The sequence below is a fragment of the Mustelus asterias genome, chromosome 1, assembly GCF_964213995.1.
Source record: "Mustelus asterias chromosome 1, sMusAst1.hap1.1, whole genome shotgun sequence".
In the NCBI taxonomy this organism is placed as follows: domain Eukaryota; kingdom Metazoa; phylum Chordata; class Chondrichthyes; order Carcharhiniformes; family Triakidae; genus Mustelus; species Mustelus asterias.
The window spans coordinates 29,119,596-29,143,973 of record NC_135801.1 but is presented as its reverse complement, the minus strand read 5'-3'; the positions used below and the strand labels follow the sequence as shown (position 1 = coordinate 29,143,973).

Sequence of the window (24,378 nt, the reverse complement as noted above, 5' to 3'; positions counted from 1 at the left end):
GTGCAAAATTTGATTATATCATGCTGTTTGCTGAAGATGCCAAACTGTATAAACGACTGAAAGCCAAAAAAGTGATGACCGTATTTAAAAAGATGTGTAGCTCAAAACAGGATGCACTTTGTCATATTTATGTTTGGAAATATAAGACCTGCTGGAACAAGAAATGTTAAATACATTTGCAATAAAAGATATTTGCTAGTATAGGTAAGAAAAGTTTTGGGTGTAATATTGATCAATTATAGGTTATTATGAAGATGTTAACAACAAAACTGATTAAATGCTATGATACATCTTGACCAAATTTGGCAAGTTGAATGCAGTTTATTCTAACATTCTGTAGATCAGTGTGCAGTTTGGGTTACCCTACAGGTAGAGCTTTAATTTTGAAGAGAAAGTTGCATCACTCCTGCACTTGCTTTTTTTAGTATGTATGATGATAGAGAAGAGGCACGTTGACATTCTTAAATCTTGAGAACCATACATTGTGTAGATATAAGCAGCTTGCTGGAATACAATAATGAGATTAGAACTAGAGGATGCGCATTCAAAGTTAACACACCACACTCCCACATGGAGCAAGAAGAGCAAACCATGACTTGGAGCTTCCCTGCCATGTCTTACCCCTTTAAGTTAAATTAATCCGTTTAATATCAAACAAGATCAACTAGGACACTTTTTCTCTGCTGTATTATTATAGAATATATTTCTTACAAACAATGAATCACACAATGATATCTTAACAATTATAACCAATAGTAATAGTAAGTACCTACTCAACTGTACTCACCCAATTAGCTGTTTAGATTTCCTTAGGCGATGTAAACTTGCTCTTTGCTCTTTCTTACAGTCTTTTGGCCATCTGGTTCTACTTTTAAATTCACTTTTTCTTTACTCCTTTTTCCTCCTTGCTTTGTTTCCTAACTGTCATCTTGTTCAGTTATTCAAGTTTCAGCTATTTAAAGTCAGTCCTTAATATCAGTTACTCACCAATGCTTACCGCTTTCTTGTGATGACACTCTTGGATTTTCTAAACTGAGCGCGCTGTTTGGCAGCTGTTCCTTGCAGGTCCCCAAGCCTCACACTCCTCGACGGCTCCCAGCCTCATGTTCCCTTTGTCCTCCACTTCCAGAAGAGTGGAAACTAGCAGGTCTGGTGCTTCACCCCCAAAGGTATGTGAGGTCCCTGAGCATTGCGCTACCTTTATTCTCCACTCCCAGAAGAATGTCCCTTGCAGGTCCGGTGTTATTCGCTTCCCGAAGGTAAATGAGGACCCTGAGCCTGAAGCTCCCTTTATTCTCTGCGCTCAGAAGAGTGTCCCTTGCAGGTCCAGTGCTCCACTCCCAAAGGTATGTGAGGGCCCCGAGCCTCGCACTTCCTTTACTCTCCACTCCCAGAAGAGTGTCTCTCACAGATCCGGTGTTACCTGCTCCCTCATGTTCCCTTTATCCTCCCCTTCCAGATTGCTCTTCTTGCTCCATGTGGGAGTGTGGTGTGTTAACTTTGAACGCTCGTCCCCTAGTTCTAATCTCATTATTGTATTCCAGCAAGCTGCTTATATCTACACAATGTATGGTTCTCAAGATTTAAGAATGTCAACGTGCCTCTTCTCCATCATCATACATACTAAAAAAAAGCAAGCGCAGGAGTGATGCAACTTTCTCTCCAATGTTAAAGCTCTACCTGTAGGGTGACCCAAACTGCACACTGATCTACAGAGTGTTAGAATAAACTGCATTCAACTTGCCAAATTTGTTCAAGATGTATCATTACATTTAATCTGTTTTGGAATGGAAGTGAGGGCCCCGAGCCTTGTGCTTCCTTTATCTTTCACTCTGTGAAAGTTTGTTTATTTATTAGTGTCACAAGTAGGCTTACATTAATACTATAACGAAGTTACTGTGAAAACTCTCTTGTCGCCACACTCCGACGCCTGTCCGGGTACACTGAGGGAGAATTTAGCATAGCCAAAGCACCTAACCAGCACATTGTGAGTGAGAGGAAACCGAAGCACTTGGAAGAAACCCATGCAGACACGGGGAGAACATACAGACTTCACACAGACAATGACCCAAGCTGGGAATCGAACCTAGGTTCCTGGCGCTGTGAGGCTGTAGTGCTAACCATTGTGCCACCCTCGCAGGTCTGGTGCTGTTAGCTCCCTGAAGGTAAGTAAGAAATAAAAACAGAAGATGCTTAAAGTGACACGAGATCAGGGTGCAATCATTCTATAATATTTGAATTCTTCAAATTTTCAAGAAACCAAAAAGCCCTTTCATTAGAAGGAATTTGCTATGAGATTGAGAATAACACTTCAGTTTTCATCACCAGTATGTGAGGCAATTTAAAGGGACCAACTTGTGCAGGGACCAGCAGTTTATAGGAACATTGGTTACCAGTGGTCCTTAGGTAGCAGCTGCTTTAGAATATGTGCTTTTCAGGTGATTATTTATGCTGTGCTCTTTAAACCTGGTCAAGTTACCCCAGGGATCCTCTGTCTATAGTTTTGTTCTTTGAAGGTGACATTCCCTTGAAGTATTTGAACGAAAGCACATTTTGGGAGGAGATGAGATGCCGTTTTGGGCTCTTCACAGCATATTGGAAAATGGTTTTGAGAACATAGACTATCATAAAAAGTTGTTTGAGGAAAGCTAGATAAATTCCTTATGAATGTTACTGCTGCTGAATTAGTATCAAGTGACTTTTGCAATTTCCAAAGGATAAGGATCTCTGCTATGTGCAAATATAGAAACTGTCTAATCATCTCATCTCGCCTAATCATGTATCTGTGATATAATGAGCAGACCTTGTGCGTCTCATTATGAGATCAGTGAATAACCATCAAATTGGTGTTTTGTATGGTACACCATCTTCCTTTTAAATCCTAATGTTTTATGCAATTTTAAGTGACATGATGTGTATGTGATTTTTTTTTCTGAACATAGTGCAAGAATTGTGATTAAAATAACATTTATATTGCAGAAGTGTTAGGAATAGGTTGAGACTTGACTATTATATACTCCGGTATGAGTCCAGAAATTACTGTCCAATATCAACAGACGAATAAAAACAAAAAAGAAAGATTCACAGTTATATAATGCCTTTCCAGACCTCAGATAATGACCCAAAGCACTGTACAGCTCTTTTTAAGTGTAGTCACGATTGTCATGTTGTACTTAAACCTTCATATACTTCTATCCATTGCTTATATCCAATAAATAAAGAAGGTGGGTGATCTATTTAAAATAAACATGTTAAATCCTTTTGTTAAAATGGTGAATTAAAGTAATTTCTAATCTGTAATATACTGAGGATAATTGGTGTGCTCCCCATGGGAGAACCCTAAACCAAAATAACCAAATTTACTGAATGGCCACTTGTCATGGATTTGCCTGGGTAACAGCAGGACCCAGAATTAATAAGGGAATAGTAGGCTGTAATGTACCCAGCAACAGGGGATTATATGCCTGGCGACAGCAGTACTCAGTATTCAAAGGGGGCAATGGGATGCATTCTTTTTCCGCAGTAATGAGTTTAACAGACATCTAGATAAGATAAGATGTTAATAGCCCTATCATCAGGAAGCAGTTAACCTAGACAACTAAGAAATCAGTGGAGGCATACAGATGCTAGTTTTCGAGAGTCAAGGAATTTGTGAGAGAGATAGACTCCCAACATGCAGTAGGCAGAATCAAAAAGAGAACCGGGGCATATTTGCAACTCCTGCAGAAGCAGAGGGCCGATTTAACATCAAATAGCAAGCCAGCTAACAGCAGAAGACACTTTTTAAAGTCTTGCAGCCAAGTTAGTGCAGAACCCTTCATAAAGACAGTTTAAAATATCTCCACTGAACCAGGCAAAGGCGCTTCCGAGACTGGACCATTCTCCTTGTATTGTGCAGTAATTATAAGCTGGATTTGACTTTTAGCTTTCCTTTGTTGGATTTTGTGTGGGACCGGAGAAGTCTTAGAGTTCGGGTATCATAGATATATTTTGGAACAAACGTAATTTCTAAATAAAACTGTGTGTATGTTTATTACTTCCGGTGTTTAGTTGTCTTATATTATTATAGTCCTGTTCTTGTGTATTTGTCTTTTAATTTAATAAATAGTCTTTACTAATTGTTACACTATGACTTGGCTGCTTATTCTCATGGGTGGTTTCACATGACTCCTCACACCATTCCAAAACAAAACTATACACCACCACGAACCGGTGTCTCACGTTGTGACGCCTTCGCAGGTAACATCAACGTGGTTCGTGACATCTCTAAGAGAAGAAATTACCAACAAGATTTAATTTTTTGTAACTTTGATCTGAATCAGAGTCAGTGTAAATTAAAGATAAATTAACAGGTGAATGATGCTTCAAATGCAAATGTACATTTAGCTTTGAATAGGCAACACAACAAAGATGTGCCTGACAATACCACAAGCATCAGCATTACTGTCCACAAACATGTGACATCATGTACAGCTCCAAAGTTCTCTAACCTAGCCTCTGGTAAGTAGGTTTCTCTCACTTTCCCACCGAAACAATTTTGGCCTCAAGTTGCATTTAGAACAAAGAACAGTACAGCAGAGAAATAGGCCCTTTGGCCCACCAAGTCTGTGCTGACACAGATGTCACTCTAATCTAATATTTTCTTGCCTTTACGTGGTCCATATCCCACTATTCCCTGCATATTCATGTATCCATCCAGATGCTTCTTGAACATTGTTACAGAATCTGCTTCCACCACCACCTCTGGCAGAACGTTCCAGGCATTCACCACCCTCTGTGTGAAAAACTTGCCCCATACATCTCTTTTAAACTTTCCCCCTCTCACTTTCAACCTATGCCCCCAGTAATTGACCCTTCGACCCTGGGAAAAAGACTCTGACTATCCACTCTATCCAACCCTGTCATAATCTTGTAAACCTCAGTCAGGTCACCACCACCACCACCCCCCCCCCCCCCCCCCCCCCCCCCCCAATTCCTCTGATGCTCCAATGAAAATAATCCAAGTTTGTTCAACCTTTCTTCATAGTCCATATCCTCTAAATCAGACAACATCCTGGTAAATCTCTTCTGCATTCTTTCCAATGCATCAGCATCCTTCTGATAGTGTGGTCATCAGAATTGTACACAAAGCTCCAAATGTGGCCTAACCAAAGCCTTGTACAGCTGCAACATGATTTTCCAATTCCTATACTCACCGCCCTGACCAATGAAGGCCAGCATGTCATATGCCTTCTTGACCACCTTGTCCACTTGCCTAGATCCCTCTGTATGCTAATATTTCTAGGGGCTCTGCCATTTACTGTATACTTTCCTTCTGCAGTAGACCTTTCAAATCACATCACCTCACATTTGTCAGGGTTAAATTCCATCTGCCATCTTTCAGCCCAGGTCTTCAGCCAATTTGTATCCTGCTATATCCTCTGACAATCCTCCTCCCTATCTGTTACTCCCCCAATTTTTGTATCATCTGCAAATTTACTAATCAGACCACCTACCTTTCCTCCAAATTACAAACAACAGAGGCCCCAACACTGATCCTTGTGGATTGCTTGTCACAGACCTCCAGTTAGAAAAGTACCCTTCCACTGCTACTCTCTGCTTTCTATGCCCAAGCCAGTTTTGCATCCATTTTACCAGCTCACCTTGGATCCCATATGACTTCACCTTTGGTATCAGCCTGCCATGAGGAACCTTATTGAAGGCTTACTAAAGTTCATGTATACAACATCCACTGCCCTGCCCGGGTCAATTTTTCTTGTCACTTTCTCAAAGAACTCAAATCAAGTTTGCGAGACACGATCTCCCCTTCACAAAACCATGCTGCCTATCGCTAATAAGCCTATTCTCTTCCAGATGCGAGTAGATCCTGTCTTTAAGAATCTTCTCCAATAATTATCCCACCACTGATATAAGGCTCACAGGCCTGTAATTTCCCAGATTGTCTCTTCTGCCCTTCTTAAACAGAGGAACAATGTTAGCTGCTCTCCAATCCTCTGGTACCTTGCCTGTTGTGATGTGGAGATGCCGGCGTTGGACTGGGATAAGCACAGTAAGAAGTCTCACAACACCAGGTTAAAGTCCAACAGGTTTATTGTTTACCAGCAGCCGTATTCTGACCATGAATGTAGAACCACCTCACCTGGGTTTATGACGGTCTTGATCTCACAGATTCCCAGAGACTCTCTTATCCTCACTCGTAAACCCCAATAAATGGTCTTGTAAGCTCTGGCAAAATGGAAGCCACAATAGTAAACTTGCCCAATCCACAATCCCATCTCTAACCCTGTCTTCAGCCTTTTCTGCTTATAACTATTGCACGCAAACATGCGCACGCACACCCCCCTCCCCCAGCTGTTGGTGCCAATTCTAGGTCTTCCAACATCGAGATATTCAAGAAGCGTCATTTCTTTTTGCACCCAACTTTACAAAGAACAATACAGCACAGGAACAGGCCCTTCGGCCCCCCCAAGCCTGCACCGATCATGTGTTCCTAACTAACCATCCGTTTGTATCCCTCTATTTAGCCTAGGCTCCTGTTGTGATTCAAAGTCAGAGGCAGGTCAACAATAATCATAGGTATGGGGGTTTCAAAATCAGCAGCAGGTTGAGATCTGGAGGGAGCTTGTTTTATGAAAAGATAGCATCCTGAGGGGCAAATCAACAACTGAGTTCTGATGAAAGGTCACGGAGCTGAAGTAGTCTCTCCACAGATGTTTCTAGACCTACTGAGTATTTCCAGCATTTTCTGTTTTAAGTTCAGATTTCCAGCACCCACAGTATTTTGCTTCTGTGTTCTTATAGTTGATGGGAATGTACTGATTAAAATAAGGAGTAGACTTAAGGCTAGAATTTTCCCGTCATTTGCACCGTTGGGATCTTCCAGTTCTGCAGGCAGTGCACCCCTGCTGCGGGTTTCCTAGCGGCGAGGGAGTCCCCGCTGACTACAGTGGACCAGAAGATCTTGCCGCAAGCCAATGGCGAGTTAATGTGGAAAATCCTGCCGAAGGTGTTTGTGAATACCTATTAACACAAAGCTGAGTCTTGTGGTGGATTTAAAGCTTCACAGTGTTGACCCTTGTTTTTTATGAGGGGCATGGATTTTTGGAGAGGATGAACCTTGAACTTTGTTTGGAGTTTGAATTTTGAATGGTGTTTAAACGATTTTCACCTCTGAATGGCTTTACCTGAATGGTCTTTTGTCCTCTCACATTTGGTGTCCTGTGGTGAAAGTTTTTCAACTTGATCCGACACCTCCGGTTTAACCTGGGGAAATTCTAAAATCAGTCGGGCTTTATTCTCTTTTCCCTGTTTTTCCCTGCGCTTTCCAGAGAAATCATTGAGTGGTCACACTTGGGAAGTAAGCATAATGGGACCATTAATCAAAGAACTGAAACTAATTTCACTTTATTGATGAGTCACGGTAGCACGGTGGTTAGCACTGCTGCTTCACAGCTCCAGGGACCTGGGTTCGATTCCCAGCTTGGGTCACTGTCTGTGTGGAGTTTGCACATTCTTCCTGTGTCTGCGTGGATTTCCTCCGGGTGCTCCAGTTTCCTCCCACAGTCCAAAGATGTGCGGGTTAGGTTAATTGGCCGTGCTAAATTGCCCTTTAGTGTCCCGGGATGCGTAGGTTAGCGGGATTAGCAGGTAAAATATGTAGGGATATGGGGGTAGGGCCTGGGTGGGATTGTGGTTGGTGCAGACTCGATGGGCCGAATGGCCTCTTTCTGCACTGTAGGATTTCTATGATTTCTACGTACTGAAAGATTCATGAATAGGTATACTGCAACTCTTAAAGTAATACAGGATGACATATGTTCTGAAGCAGGATCTCTCCTTCAGTCAGCATATGGCACATCCTTAAGACCTTTAACAAGGTCTGAGTCAGTCGGGTATAGTCAGTATATTTTACATCGTTCCTAAGCATACACAGAACCCTTTTTCCATGATGTCTGCACCAACTGCATTTAGCACCAGGATAGCTGGAATAAGATGAAGTGTACTGCTTGTCATCGAGTCAGGCAGCACAAAACCTGGCCCTTCAGCCCACCATGCCTATGTCAACCATCAAATACCAATCTATACAAATTCCATATACCAGCTCTTGGACCATAGTCTACTATGCCTTGGCGATTTTAAGTGCTCGTCCAGATGCTTCATAAATATTGCGAGAGTACCTGCCTCCACCACACTCTCTCAAGCAGTGCATTCCATATTTCCACCACCCTATCTACACCTTTCATAATTTTGTAAGCCTCTTCTGCTCCAGGGAACACAAAACTAATCTCTCCTCGTACTGAAACTTTCCATCCTTGGCAACATCATAGTGAACCTCCTTTGCACTCTCTCCAGTGCAATTACGTCCTTCCGATAGTGTGGTGTACCAGAGCTGCACACAATACTCCATCTGTGACCTAACCAATGTTTCATAAAGTTGTACCAAGACCTCCTTGTTCCTATATTCTATGCCCTAGCTAACGAAGACAAGGTAAGCATTCCGTATGCCTTCTTCATCACCCTATCTACCTGTGCTGCCACCTTCAGGGATCTATGAACTTGTAAACCAAGGTCCCTTCGTTCCTCAATACTCCCTGGGGACCGACTATTCATTGTGTATACCCTACCCGTTTAAGACCTCCCAAATGTGTCACCTCACACTTATCAGGATTAAATTTCATCTGCCATTGCTGTGCCCAATTTACTAGCTGATCAATATCAGTATGTAGCCTATGAATATCCTCCTCACTACCCACAACACCACCAATTTCTATGTCATCTGCAAACTTACTAATTATACCATCTACATTCATATCCAAGTTGTTAATGTATTTAACAAACAGCAAGGGTCCCAGCACTAATCCCTATGTTATACTGCTGGTCACAGGCTTCCAATCACAAAAGCAGCCCTCCACCATCACCCTTTGCCTCCTATTGACAAGCCATTTTTGGATCCAATTTGCCAACTTGCCTTGGACCCCGTGGGCTCTAACCTTTTGGACCAGCTTTCCATGTGGGACCTTGTCAAAGGCCTTGTAAAACACATCAGCTGTGCTACTTTCATCAATGTATTTTGTTATCTTTTTTTAAAAACTCAGTTAAATTAGTTAGTCAGGATCTCCCATCAACAGATCTGTGCTGACTACCTCTGATCAATCCTTGCCTTTCCAGCTGTTGATTAATCCTGTCCCTCAGAATTTTTTCCAATAATTTCCCTACCACTGTCAGACTGACTGGCCTGTAATTCCCTACCTCCCTGCCGCTCTTCTTTAATAAAGGAACCACATTGGCTATCCTCCAATCATCCGGCACTTCACCTGTGGCCAGCGAAGATTTAAATATCTCTGTCAGGGCCTCTTCAATCTCCTCCCTTGCCTTCCATAGCAGCCTGGGATACATCGCATCAGGCCCTGGAGACTTGTGCACCTTTATGCCCACTAAGACATCTAATGCCTCCTCCTTATTAATCTTAACATGTTCTAGAACTTCACCATCCCAACTGAAATCTCCAGCTATAATGTCTTTCTCCTTAGTGAATATAGATGAAAATATCCATTTAAGACCTTGCCCATGTCCTCTGGCTCCATGCACAGATTGCCTCTTTGGTCTTGAATGGGCCCCACTCATTCCTTTGTCATCCTCTTGCACTTAATATACTTATACAATGCCTTGGGGTTTTCCCTAATCTTATCTGCCAATGATAATCCATGGCCCCTCTTTTCCCTCCTAAATTCTTTTTTAAGCACCCCCTACACACTCCCTGCCGAAGGGTCTCCACCATTTTTAGTGCTCTATATCTACCACATGCTTCCTTTTTTTAATGAAATCCTCAATATCCCTTGACATCCAGAGTTCTCTTCACTCTTAGAGGAAGCCATTAGCCCTGAACACTCACTATTTCACTTTTAAAAGAATCCCACTTTCCAAATGTAGATTTAGCTCCTCCCAGTCTATGTTTGCCAGAGCCTGCCTAACGATATTTAAATTGGTCTTTCCCCAGTTCAGATGCTTGACTTCTGGACTATCCTTATCCTTTTTCATAATGACTTTGGAACTTAGAGTTACAGTCACTATCCCCAAAATGCTCACCCACTGACGCTTCAACCACTGACCCAACTTCATTCCTCAGAATTAGGTCTAACACTACCCCATCCCTAGTAGGACTACCTAGGTACTGGCACAAAAAATCTCTTCTGGATGCACTTTAAAAACTCCACCTTGTCTAATTCTTTCACACTAAGGAGATTCCAGTTAATATTGGTAAAGTTGAAATCTCTTACTACTTTAACCCTAATCCTCTCACCCTCTCTGTGATTGGCCTGCATATTTGCTCCTCCATCTGCCTATGACTGGAGGTCTATAGCATAATCCCAGCAAAGTGATTATGCTTTTTTATTTGTGTGCAGTTATGCTAAATGTGTGCAATTATGCTACTTGAGTGACTTTTCCAAAACACAAGATTCGTGGCTGTTGTGATTCATGTGTTTTTGCAATTTGTGCAAAAAAATTCTTCACTGCTGTGCAAATCTCACCTGGGACAGTACAGTTTTGTTGATTTACATACAATGTTAAATTTAAGAAGCTGACATGCTTTTGATATTTGTTGCATCACCAATTTGGGTAAATAACGAGTAAATTGGTCTTTGGTTCAAATTTAGTTATCTTCGCCTTCCTTCAATGCTGAATTTTTACTAGGCCAGGTAAGCTCTCCTGGAGCTCCATATAGCTCAATATGAACTCTTCCATGTAGAACGGTACAGCTCAGGAACAGGCCCTTAGGCCCACGATGTTGTGCTGAACATGACTCCAAATTAAACTAATCCCTTCTGCCTGCCTTGGTCCATATCCCTCTATTCCTTGCACATTCATGTGTTTATCTAAAAGCCCCTTAGATACCCCTATTGTATCTGCCTCTGCCACCATCCCTGGCAGCGCGTTCCAGGCACCTACCACTCTCTGTAGAAAAAAACTTGCCCCTCGCAACTCCTTTGAACTATCCCCCCGATGACAAAACATACACTTAACTGCACATAGTGTGAACAGTTGAGCAAATGTCAAACTAATGACTGAGAATGAATATATTTAATTCGTTTTCATTAAAAGCTAGTAATAGTCACTGATTTTATATTAGTACCTGCATTTTGAAGTATTTTTCAATCCGGTATATTTTATCCGAATATTTTTCTTTTCCTCATGTCTTTTCCTCATGTTGAAATGTTTGTGCAGATGGTTTTAAGGCAACATTTTTCATTAGCTGATGAAGTGTATAGATTTGGAACTGCATGTAGGTGGTAGTTAAATATTTAATATCACTATTTATATTTTTGGACTTGAAAACCTGTGCTCTCTGCATGTTTAACTGTGCAAAGGATACAGAGTTGCATTTATTGCTCCCTGCGTGCCTGTTGAGATAATGGATCACGTTGCTATTTTACTACATTTTTTTTATACCCCTCATCTTGCACATTTTGTAAAGTAATCCACAGACCTTGTGGATTCTTTATTCCCCAGTATACACTGAATCTTTCATATTGTTTCCAAAAGTAATTTTTCTCCCACTCCTCCTCTCCTCGCAGCTAGAGCAGTTTTAGATGAATTTGGAATTGAATTTCTATCAACCTATTTTGGGTGTTTTCCCTTTTTCCTCCCCCAATATTTGACCACTTGCTCAATATAAATATTTATTTTGTATAAGTTAACATATCACTGAATTGGTTACTGTGCTTAGAAAAAAATGTTATTTACACATTTTGGTTGTATTATTGCTGCCTGTAACAGGTTGAAGAGGGTTCAGCTAATTTGTACTTGAGAAATGATTCAATTCCCAAAAACTGTGTCCACATTGGTGCAAGGATCAACTGTGATCTTGTAAAGTTTAATGGATTCTTCATAATTTTGTGCTTAACTATCAATTGGTAGATGTTGAACGTGGATCAGAATCTTTGCAAAGCAATTAATATTTATTTACAACTCAAAAATAATGAGCAAATAATGAGTAAAGCAGCAATAAATGATTGAATTTACTTCCAATGGGAATGTCTCTGATGGGCCAGTTATTCGTAAACATGCCTTCTGATGAAATTTAATGATGATGGTTCACCACACACAATGTCCTGTTTTCTTTCTGGGCAAATTCAATAGGTTTTAAGGCCTACTTAGTGTTAATATATTGTAGTTGCATGTTTTAAAGCAGAGTGAAATATTGGTGTATTTGTGTGTTTCAAACATAATCCTATCTAACCTGTTGGAAATCATGCCTTTCCTCATTACAGTTTTAAAAGATCAGTGCAGTACATTCAATGGAGACAGTCCTCGGTGAAGGGGACAATTTGTGGCTCAGATCTCCTTGGCTTTTCTTAGGAGCCACTGCAAAACCCACTTACTATTCTTAGCACGTTTGATGCTTCAAATACCGAAGAACGAAAGGCTTAATGTGAACATCAACCAGATCCTCTTCTGATTTAGTCAGTGAGTGTTTCGGCTCGGGGAATATTAGAGAACTGAGGAGCAGCACTGTGGACAGATTGAGAATCAATTCCATTGATTTGATTTATTATTGTCACATGTATTGGTATACAGTGAAAAATATTGTTTCTTGCGTGTTATACAGACAAAACATACTGTATATAGAGAAGGAAAGGAGAAGGTGCATCCTGGACATGCTCTCTTCCATCTTCTTGCGTTGGGAAAAAGATACCAAAGTCTGAGGCCAGGTACCAACCATCTCGATAACAGCTTCTTCCCTGCTGCCATCAGACTTTTGAATGGACCTACCCTGCATTAAGTTGATCTTTCTCTACACCCTAGCTATGACTATAACACTGCATTCTGCACCTTTTTCTTTCCTTCTCTATGTACGGTATGTTTTGTCTGTGTAGCGCTCAAGAAACAATACTTTTCACTGTATACCAATAAATGTGACAATAAATCAAATCAATGGAATTGACATCACTATATATGAAGAACTACGTTATGAAAATATGGCATTAGTTGGAATTCGCACCAAGCAGGAAATGTACTTCAGTTGGAAACCTGAACACCATCAATCAATGAAACAAACTACTTTCAATCAAAAGACACCATCTGTTGTTTGATTAAAATTGTAGTAAGCCATTCAAAAATCTGGGGAAGTGGATTGAAGTCATTCCAAGCAGGTGACTTTGTGTTTTCACTGAATAGTTAATGTAGTCCCAGTTCCGGTGAATCTAACATGAATACGTGTTAACTAACTAGCAGATGGCTATTTTTGGTGATTGAATGATTTTCTTGCTTGCATTGCCTATATCCTGTTTTTGCTGCCTATACTCTACTTGACAGACTGAGGAAACGTGGTATCAAGTTGCACGCTAACTAAACAGTTTATCTTGTAGTCTATCTCTTATGAAACTTGGGTGAATGGCCCAGAATGTTCTGCAAAAATAACAGCAAGTTTTTGATGTACAGCATGCCCCACAATTTCTGGTGAGGAAACAAAGCGCTGAGTTACAAATCTTCACAAATTGCTGATCTATTTGTGCCACTTTGCTGTTAGACCCTCAAAAACTGGAATTTATCGTTAACCTCCCCATGTGTGTCAAAAGCTTGCTTCAAATGCGCTATAAAAACAAATTAAACTCGCAGCAGAAGGCTACGGCTGTTATTTTATGACTTAAGGACCCTGCCAGTACTCCAACATATGATTTCACTGACCTTTCAGTTCAAAATTGATTATCAGTTGATGATGATTGTTTTGCACATGCCATATAATCTCACAAATTAGCCTGGGAATGGAGGGATACAAACGATTGGTCTAGTTGGACCAAGGAGCGGCACAGGCTTGGAGGGCCGAAGGGCCTGTTTCCTGTGCTGTACTGTTCTTTGTTCTAAATCAGATGCGTGTTAAGTTGGGGAAATTATAAAAGGAGATAAATCTATCTTGAAGAAAAGTGCATTTGGGAATGCAACAAAGTGATAGAACAGAAAGAAAATAACTAGAACACAATGAAAAGTGCTTGATGGAGGCTAATGCTGTGAAATGCCCGTGATTTTTTAAAAAAATGATCAGTTATCCATGCTAATCAATCAGAGCTTTGCCAACGATTCATTGGCTAAGGAGATAAAATAACTGTCCCCGCCTAGTACCAAATTGTGAATCCCCAATTGGCAGTGTTAGCAATCATATTTCCAGCAATTCATGGCACAAGATTAACTGTAAACCACCACCACCACCACCCCCCCAACACCCCAGCAAATTTTGGCCCGTTATGTGAAAGAGCCTGACAAGCTTTACCCACAGCACTTCAGAACCAGTATACATGCAACGCTGTGGTGGAATGTGAAATATCATTGAGGCAATGTTATTGAAAGCGCAGTTCTGCTGACAACGCATTTGAACCATGACTTAATTGTTAGCACTCTGGCCTACCAATATTCTGAGTACCAGTGCCACTCCAGGACTTGAACACAAAAATCAAGGCAGACATTCTAGTGTGGTACCGAGGGATTGCTGCACTGTTGGAGGTGCCAGCATTCTGATGGATCCATAAACCGTGGTCCCATCTACCTCCTATGGCGCTATTTTGAAGAGGAGCAGAGGAATTACCCCTGTGTCTTAGCCAATATTTATCCCTCAATCAACATTACAAAAATAGATGTCCTGGTCATGATCACATTGCTTTTTGTAAGAGTAATTAGTTGGCACATTTCCTACATTAGAACAGTGACTACAATTCAGAAGTACTTCATTGGCTGTAAAGTGCTAATTGGCTATAAAATGCTTTGGCACGTCTAGAGGCTGTGAAAAGTACTATATTAATGCAAGTACTGGATAATATGACTTCCCAAATATGTCTTGTGTGGTGGGCTCAAATTTGGCATATTTTGGGGGTGAACTACCATCTACCTGAGCATGTGTCACAGCATTACCTGAATCACTTGGTGCACAAAACTGGGAGACACTTATAGCAGGTTGACCAAGTTGATCTCCAATAGATTAGCAGGGTCAATATGTGGGGTTACGGCAATATTGCCTGGGTGGGATTGTGGTCGGTGCAGACTTGACGGGCCAAATGGCCACCTTCTGCACTGCAGGGATTTTGTAATGATGATTATAACACAGTGGACAATTTTGAACGCTGCACCATCAGCAACAATAAGAAAAGTGGTCACTGTGGAAATTGCACAAGACGCAGGAACAGCGGTGCTGATGCAGACACACAGCAAGAATTTCCTTGTTTCATGGATTGATCTGCACAAGTATGATTAGGTCTGGAGAAAATCAATAATTCTCAACCAGTTGCCATTCTGATTTGGAAGGTAACATACCATGAAATGACTCTAGAAGTTATTTTCTCTTTGTCATGTGATTTAATTTATTAATGCATTTTACATTCTTAAGAAAGGCTATGTACATAACACCACTCTGCCTTCTATTCACAGCTAGTTTATTTTTATAATGCAAGAAAAATGTCGCTACTGATTGCACTAATCTCAATAATTATTTTAGCAGGATTTCTGTGTTTGACATAATATTACATAATTGTGTATTTGAGTTGGATTTGCAGGCAAGAACAGCTTTCAATTAAAAGTGAGTGTTTAAAGATCAATTACAGTAAAAATAAATAGCTTGAGAAATATTTTCTGATCGTCCATTATCATATTTTCATGGAGTAAATATGTTAACATTGAACAAAATATGTTTATATCGTTTACGGTGAACACCTCTCCACTTCAACTGTTTTGGATGTTTTGGCTGATCAACATGGTAGACAATTTGTATTTTGCGGCAATGTCTCAGCTGCTTTTGTGTGCTCAGTATCAGTATATTTTACATACATAACAAGGACCTGCTTTAGTCAGTTTAAGTGTGGCATATTTAACCTTTTGTAGCACAGAAAATATGACCATCGACATTGTCAACTCAGTAGCTTTTGAACATGATAACTTGAGAACAGTAACAACAATTTTTATTTATGGAGTGCCTTTACGTAGTCAAATATCCTAAGACAATTTGCAGGAGTGATTATCAAACAAAATTTGACACTGAGCCACTTAGAGATATTGAGTCAGGTGTCCCAAAGTTTGGTAGGTTTTAAGGAGTGTCTTAAAGGACGAAAGAGATGTAGAGAGGCAGAGAATGAATTTCAAGGCTTAAGGTCATTGCAGCAAAAGGCATGGTTGCCAATGGTGGAGCAAAGGAAATTAGAAATATACAAGAAGCCATAATTAGAGGAGTGCAGACATCTCGGAGGGTTTTATGGCTGGTGGCATTTATGGAGATGGGAAGGATGAAGGATAAATTGAGACATTGCTGAACCAGGAACCTAATTAGGTGAGTGAACGTGGGCAGCGGGCTACTGGGCTTGGCGCACGGTGCAGGCAGCAGGAGTTTGGATGAGCTCATGTTTACAGAGGGCAATCAAACAGTTGTGTCTAGAGGGAGCAAAGGCATGGCTGAAGGGCTTAGCAGTGGATGAGCTGAGGAAGATGCCGGCGTTGGACTGGGGTAAACCTGGTGTTGTTAGACTTCTTGCTGAGCTGAGGAAAGCATGGAGACAGCGACATTATGGAGAAGGAAGCAGCTTATTGTCAATTATGATGCAGTTTGTTGTTGATTAGGATACTAAGGTTGAAAATAGTGAGGTTCAACCTCAGATATTGGCCAGGGAACGGCATGGAGTCAGTGAAGGAGTTTATGGCATTGGTCTGTTCCACATTTAATGGGAAGAAATTTCTGCTGATGTTGGACAAGTCAAGATATTGTTATAATTAGAGAAGAGGAATGCCATTTTCCTCAAGATCTTCTTTGGCTCAGTGTTGACACCCTTACCTTTTGAGTGAATAGCTTGTAAGTTATTCCCAACTTCAGTGATTTGAGCACATAATCTAGGCTCAAATGTCAGTATAGTACTGAAGGAGTGCCAAATGGTTGGATGCTCTGAGTTTTGGTGGAGAACCTTTTTGCCCTCTTGGAGCAACATAACGGTTTAAATGAAACTATTTGAAGAAGAGCAGAATTCTAGTGATATAGTCAGTGTTCATCCCTGGGTCTATCTGATCATCTATCTAATGCTGAATGATGCTTATCTATGGACATGTGATTTTGCAAGACCAAAAAAAAACTTTTTTTGAATCAATCTAAATGGGATTGGAGTTGGCTCCGAGTTAACATGTCTGGGGTGAAAAATCAAAACTTTGATCAACCCTCCATGGTGTACTCAGTAATCCAGTGTCTGAGTCAGATAGATCTTCAATACTCCAGAGTGTTGTTGGTTTATTGATGAGATCTTGAAGTGTAATCCAGTTACTAGGATCTGCTGTTTACTTATTACTGATTTATATACTCCTATAAATCAATGGTCTGTTAAGATAACCATAATTAGGGCCAACTAAAATTGGCAACAGCTTGCAGAGATATTGGTGTGGGGACAGAAAGAGAAACCAAAATCATGCAGTTTGCCATTGCCTAATGTTGGTCAGTTGCTGAATTTTAGCTGTTAAGCTTCACCAGTACTCTGATCCATACTTGGAAAGAAGAAACATTTTTGCTAACCTGAAAGGCAAATCATGTGTGTCACCACAGAGCATGTACGTTCCAGCTCTGAAAAACACGTGATTTCCCAGCAATTTGGTTTTGCGATTGGGAAGCCTATTTCTATGCATACCAGATCCCTTGCTGACCAAAAAATATTGGTTTTATAACTGAAAATTGAGGGTAGCCCATGATTACAACTTTTAGCACCATGATTATCACTTTTAAGAGCCACAGTTGCAACCTTCATGAATCCTGCTTCAAAACATGAGGATACTGACCAATTTAACAAGTAAATTGCTAGCTGTTCTAACATGTTCATGATACATAGACATTGTGGTGAATTTTGAAAATCAGAATGATAATTGTCATAATCTAGACTTCAAAATGACTGTTCATTGTGTCACCTAGAAAGAAAAAAGCAATTCTGTAAACTGCATCCGCAATTTAATTTTAGTAATTCTTTCTCATTTTCTGTTTTGCAGGTACAGGAGACATTGTAGCTATTATGATTCCTGAACTGAAAGGTCGTGAGATTATGAGCCTACTTGAAAGGAATATCACCATAATGATGTACATAACAATTGGAACACGTAATTTACAAAAATACGTCAGCCGTACCTCCGTTGTATTTGTATCGATCTCGTTCATTGTGTTAATGATCATTTCGCTGGCCTGGTTAGTTTTCTACTATATCCAGAGGTTCAGATATGCAAATGCTCGTGACCGAAACCAGGTAAGACTATTTTTAATCCTTTGATTTTAACAGAATTGTTGACTATTTGTTTTATTTTGACAACTTTACATATTGAAAATTGATCTTTAAACATTTGTGTCATTTGTCCTCAGGATTATGATAGTAACAGCAGCTTGGCATTTGTATTTGCCTTTAAAAGAGATGTTGTGACCTGACTGCACTGCTTGAAAGAGCGGTGGAAGTGAATTCAATAGTAACCATCCAAGAAGAATTGGCTATCCATTATAAAAGGGAGGAAAAGTTCCAAGTTGCAGGGGAAAAAAAGCATTTATTAAAGTTCATTTATTAGTCACAAGTAGGCTTACATTAACACTGCAATGAAGTTACGTGAAAATCCTCTAGTCACCACACTCCGGCGCCTGTTCGGGCACACTGAAGGGGAATTTAGCATGGCCGATCCACCTAACCTGCACATCTTTGGACTGTGGGAGGAAACCCACGCAGACACGGACAAAAGAGCACGGTCATGGGATTGATTGATCAAAGAATCCAGCATATATGGCCTTCTATATGATTATATTAACCAAACTGAAGGCATTAAGTGTGGTAGTCAAAAGTTTTAAGGAAGAAATTAAGAGAAGGGAGGGAGGTAGTTTGATCTTTAAGGAAAAAATTAACAGAGCATGGGGTCCAGTAAGTTGAGGTAAACAGAGTGGGGGGAGGCATTGTGTTTGTGGATACAATTTACAGATTGACTTCTTTTGAATGCAGAAACATTGAAGATACTTAAAATAGATTATAGATTTTTTTAAATGTGGAATACATTACAAGAAATCCTCAAAAGCACCCAGATTAGGATTTCAAAGTCATTGATTTTCTTTTAAGTTTTGGACTGCATCCAAGCAAAAGTTACTTACAATGCACGGTTTAATGTCTAATTGTAACTCGACCTATGCATATTTACCATGATTGGTGTATGGCATTACAAGGGAACCTGTTTTTCAAATCACCATGGGAAATGTTGGTTAAAAATAGACACCTTGTGCACTATATAAATAGATGTGGAGATTACTCAGTGTGGATGAAGGAAATCACTGAACTTGCAGCTCATGAACAATAAAATAATATTACCGCCCTAGAGATTTTTCAGTAAGATCTTCTCTGTTTTGTTGTTTGATTGATGTTAAGATTTTTGCTGTCTCCTTCTGAATATCATAGCAGCTTCCTTATTACACATGGTTCCTGTATTCTAATTCAAAATGCATTGAACACTCAGCCCATCTCCGAACATTTATCATAAAATGAGCCATGTCTATCTGCATTACCCATAATGCTTGTTGGTGGTGCAATGATGTTGTTACAAGGTTATATTATGTAATGTTAGATTACAGAAGATTCTTGCTCCTGTATATTGGCTTTGTCAGCATGCATTGCCACACTGTAGCCACTAGACTATGTAGTAATATGTTGTCACTGTGTGGACAATGACTTAAATTTGGGAATGTTATAATGTGTGGAATAATGAAATGGAAAGCATGGTCCAAAAAAAACCCTCTCCCCACTCTCCTGAAGTGGAGTCTGTCTTGTATGAACCTTGTGGTGCATTAGTGAAGACTTTGCCCTTCTGACTTGGTTCATCCCAAACTAGGTGTGTCTGAAATAGCCCTTCTCCTCTGAGTTTCTGCACACGTGGGAAACATTTTTCGGTCAATAGCTGCTGTGATTATTTGCGGTGGACCAGTCGGGTTAGCCTTGTGCTATCCCAGTTACATCCTCCCTGAATTGCTGATCTGTAACCCCCTTGGTATGTCCATCATTCGCTATTAAAAAATCAAACAACAGGAGAATGAATAAGCTTCCATTTCTCTGAACCCTGTGTGGCTGAGATATTCCAGCCATCTTCTGGCTATGGATGCATCTAGGAGCTGCATCCACAGCTCCTCGATGCAGGCAACTTTGTCTTATGTAATGGTAGTCTTTTATTCGGCTGTCATGTACAGTTTTTGATGAGTAGCCAGTTTATCTCTTACCGTTTACGTGTGCCTCATTCATCCTGATCCAGTGAAGGTTATACATCAACCTGTCTCTATCAGCGCTCACCATTGAACTGGCTATTGAAGTGACCACCAGATTTGCATTGCAAAATTTGAAAGGAGACCAGTGGTGAATATTCTTGTGGTCCACTTCACTACATTGAAAACCCATGATCTGATGGTTTTCACATTTTTTACTTTTAAGAAATGACCTCGCCCCTTGCCTTTCCAAGAGGGCTGAGTAGCTGGCTCACTGAGCAGTTTGTTCATCAGACAGCATGAGGCATCAGGTCTCTTAACGGTTTGGTGGCTTGCTTGTGCTCATGAGGTTATGAAATGATCAAAGCGAGTACCTATTTGAGTGTATTTCTAGGAATCTATCCATTAATTTTAAATGGCAGTGTTTGTAGTCTATTATGGCTTTGCTTTCCAGATACATTTGTTATGTGTCTTTGAGTTGGGTATCAATTTCCCAAATTATTTCATAGTCTCTGATCGTTTCAGAGTTCAGATAGTAGGCTGCGAGGGTAGTACATTTTGCCATATTATCATCTTTGCTACCTACCGTACTGATACGAGAAAAAAGTATATATTTTTCAATGTAAAACTCAATATCATCTCCTGTTTTAAAATTTGGAACAAAAGTTGATTTAATTAAATGATGGTACTCAAATTCAGATGGTTCAAGCGACATCATTAGAATTGGATATTTTTGAGGTGCCTTGGCACATTCAAAATGGTTCTGTTAAAGCACAAAAGATAGTGCTTTAATCCCCATTTGAACCTTCGTCTGTACTATTCACATTGGTTAGGCAGGGCTAAAATTGAGCTTGTGTCTTTTATCAGAGCTGACTCATGGCACCCTGTATGCAATTGTATCATAGCAAAACATGAGGATGTGGCAATTAACATTACCTGCAAATTTGATCATTGAGATTTTACCATTTTACAGTAATTTTTGTAATGTTCAAAAGTTCAAATAGGCTGCTGTAATAAACTTTTATCAATTTTCAATGTCAGTAATTTAGAGAGATGTAGATTCAAGTATAAACATCTTGGGAATCTAGTTTATTAATATAATCAAGGTTCTGCTATAATCTCCAGAAAGGTGGTTAACTTTCCAGGATTAATTTTTCAAAGGATTAAAAATTTTGTATCCATGCAAATTGATCAACCCTACGTCTAAACCAATCTACTAACTATAATTAGACTTCTACAGCTGGATGAAGTAGAGTCAATTTTCTTTTCCTTTTAATGATACTGTACTTTGAAAGTTGATGATTTTTTAAATGTTCCACAACACTAAAAATAATTCTGAGTCTTAACAATTATAAACGTGAAATGTGAACATTCTGCCAAATTGCCTTGCCAATCACCTTATTGAACTAATCAGGAAGGAGCGCTATAAATAACCTGCACAATTAACAGATACTGTTGTCTCCAAAGTAGTTTAATCAGGAATTTTAAATCATTTTCAACAGTTAAAACCCTGGCAGGGTTACTGTTCTGATGTGGAGATGCCGGCGTTGGACTGGGGTCAACAACACCAGGTTGTTAAAACTCTTACTAGGGTTACTGTTCGACAGAGAGTTCGAAAAGTCTTTTTAAACTGCTAGTTATCAAACTGATTAGAAGAGATGATTTTTTAAAAAGCCCAAAAGAACTATATCTTCACATTTTGCTCTCATATGTAGCATACTCGGACTAATGACAAGCTGCTGACAGATTGCATCGGGGCTATTGAGCTCAACTGAAGTAAGTTGTATGCTTACATCTTGCATCTCAAGGTGTCATATTGTACAGAGTTGGGCAAGTCTGTAAAGAGATATCCATGGGATCCAGGGTGAGGTATCTAAATGGATACAAAATTGGCTTCTTGACAGAAGCCAGAGGGTGATTGTAGAGAGTTGTTTTTCAAACTGGAGGCCTGTGACCAGCTCAGGGATCAGTGCTGGGTCCACTGTTATTTGTCATTTATATTAATGATTTGGATGAGAATATAGGAGGCATGGTTAGTAAATTTGCAGATGACACCAAGATTAGTGGCATAGTGGACAGTGAAGAAAATTATCTCCAATTGCAACGGGATCTTGATCAATTGGGTCAGTGGGCTGACAAATGGCAGATGGAGTTTAATTTAGACAAATGCGAGGTGATGCATTTTGGTAGATTGAACCAGGGCAGGACTTACTCAGTTAATGGTAGGGCGAGTTACAGAACAAAGCGATCTAGGGGTACATGTTCATAGCTCCTTGAAAGTGGAGTCACAGGTGGACAGAGTGGTGAAGAAGGCATTCGGCATGCTTGGTTTCATCAGTCAGAACATTGAATACAGGAGTTGGAATGTCTTGTTGAAGTTGTACAAGACATTGGTAAGGCCACATTTGGAATACTGTGTGCAATTCTGGGCACCCTATTATAGAAAGGATATTATTAAATTAGAAAGAGTGCAGAAAAAATTTACTAGGATGCTACCGGGACTTGATGGATTGAGTTATAAGGAGAGGCGGGATAGACGCGGACTTTTTTCTCTGGAGCGTAGGAGGCTGAGGGGTGATCTTCTAGAGGCCTATAAAATAATGAGGGGCACAGATCAGCTAGATAGTCAATATCTTTTCCCAAAGGTAGGGGAATCTAAAACTAGAGGGCATAGGTTTAAGGTGAGAGGGGAGAGATACAAAAGTGTCCAGAGGGGCAATTTTTTCACACAGAGGGTGGTGAGTGTCTGGGACAAGCTGCCAGAGGTAGTAGTAGAGGCGGGTCCAATTTTGTCTTTTAAAAAGCATTTAGATAGTTACATGGGTACGATGGGTATAGAGGGATATGGGCCAAATGCGGGCAATTGGGATTAGCTTAGGGGCTTTAAAAAAAAAGAGTGGCATGGACATGTTGGACCGAAGGGCCTGTTTCCATGCTATAAACTTCTATCTATGATAAAAGGTGTGGGTTTCCAGAATCGCTGCCAATTTGTGTACCACAATGACAGTTATACATGGAGGGGACTTGTGTTTTACCCAGTCAAATGGCTGAAATTATGAAATAAGATCTCAAACATGCTGGTTTAATATTTTTTAATATTCTTTCATGGGAAGTGGGCATTGCTGGCAAGGCCAGCGTTTTCTGCCCATCCCCAGTTGTCCTTGAAAATGTGCTGGTGAACCTCTGCAGTCTGTGTGGTGGAGACACACCCACAGTGTTGTTAGGCAGGAAGTTCCTAACCTAACTTTGACCCAGTGACTGAAGGAATGGTGATAGAGCTTCAAGTCAGGAAGGGAGGGAACTCGAAGCTGGTGGTGTTCCCATGCATGTGCTGCCCTTGTCCTTCAAGGTATCTGAGGTTGTGGGTTTGGAAGATGCTGTGGAATGAGAATTGGTGAGTGTTTGCAGTGTGTTTTGTACACTGTTGTACACTGCTGCCACCGTGTATTGGTGTTGGAGGGAGTGAATGTTTAAGTTGGTGGTTGGGTGCTGATCAAGTGGACTGCTTTGTCTTTTGATATTGTTTGAGTGTTGTTATAGTTGCACTCACCCAGACAAATGGAGAGTGGTCATCACACTTCTGACTTGTGTCTTGTAGTTTGGTGGACAGGAGGTGAGTTATCTGCTTCAAAATTCCCAGTCAATGACCTGTTCTTGCACATGCAGTTCTTATATGGCTAGTTCAGTTTCTGGTTAATAGTAACCCTCAGGATGATGTTAGTGGGGGATTCAACAATAGTAATGCCATTGAATGTCAAGGGGAGATGGGTTAGATTTTCACTCACCTACCCTTTTGAGTTCAGCTCTTTTGCTCATATTGGGTCACCAGACCTAATATCTTCTACGTGGTTTTGTCATAGTCATCGAGTCATACAGCACAAAAAGAGGTTCTTCGGCCCATTGTGTCTTTACTAGCCATCAAGCACCTATCTTTTTCAATCCCATTTTTCAGCACTTTGTCCGTAGTCTTGTATGCTATGGCATTTCACGTGCTCATCTAAATGCTTCTTAAATGTTATGACAGTTTCCTCCTCTACCACCATCGTAAGAATAGGATAAGGCACTCGACTCATCGATCGACAGTTCCGACGCGCCACAGTGAAAAATCGCACCGACCTCCTCGGACGACAAGCACGGGACACGGCCAACAGAGTACCCTTCGT

General features: G+C 40.4%; 1 protein-coding gene across 3 annotated transcripts in view; it reads left to right on the top strand.

Moving 5' to 3' along the window:
- rnf150a (ring finger protein 150a) overlaps positions 1-24,378 on the top strand; it is a 117,119-nt gene that overhangs the window by 35,214 nt on the left and 57,527 nt on the right. For all 3 annotated transcript variants that reach the window (XM_078210687.1, XM_078210695.1, XM_078210678.1), the window contains one exon: positions 17,992-18,242. In XM_078210687.1, coding sequence (XP_078066813.1) covers positions 17,992-18,242 — 251 coding nt within the window. The remainder of the gene's footprint in view (positions 1-17,991; positions 18,243-24,378) is intronic.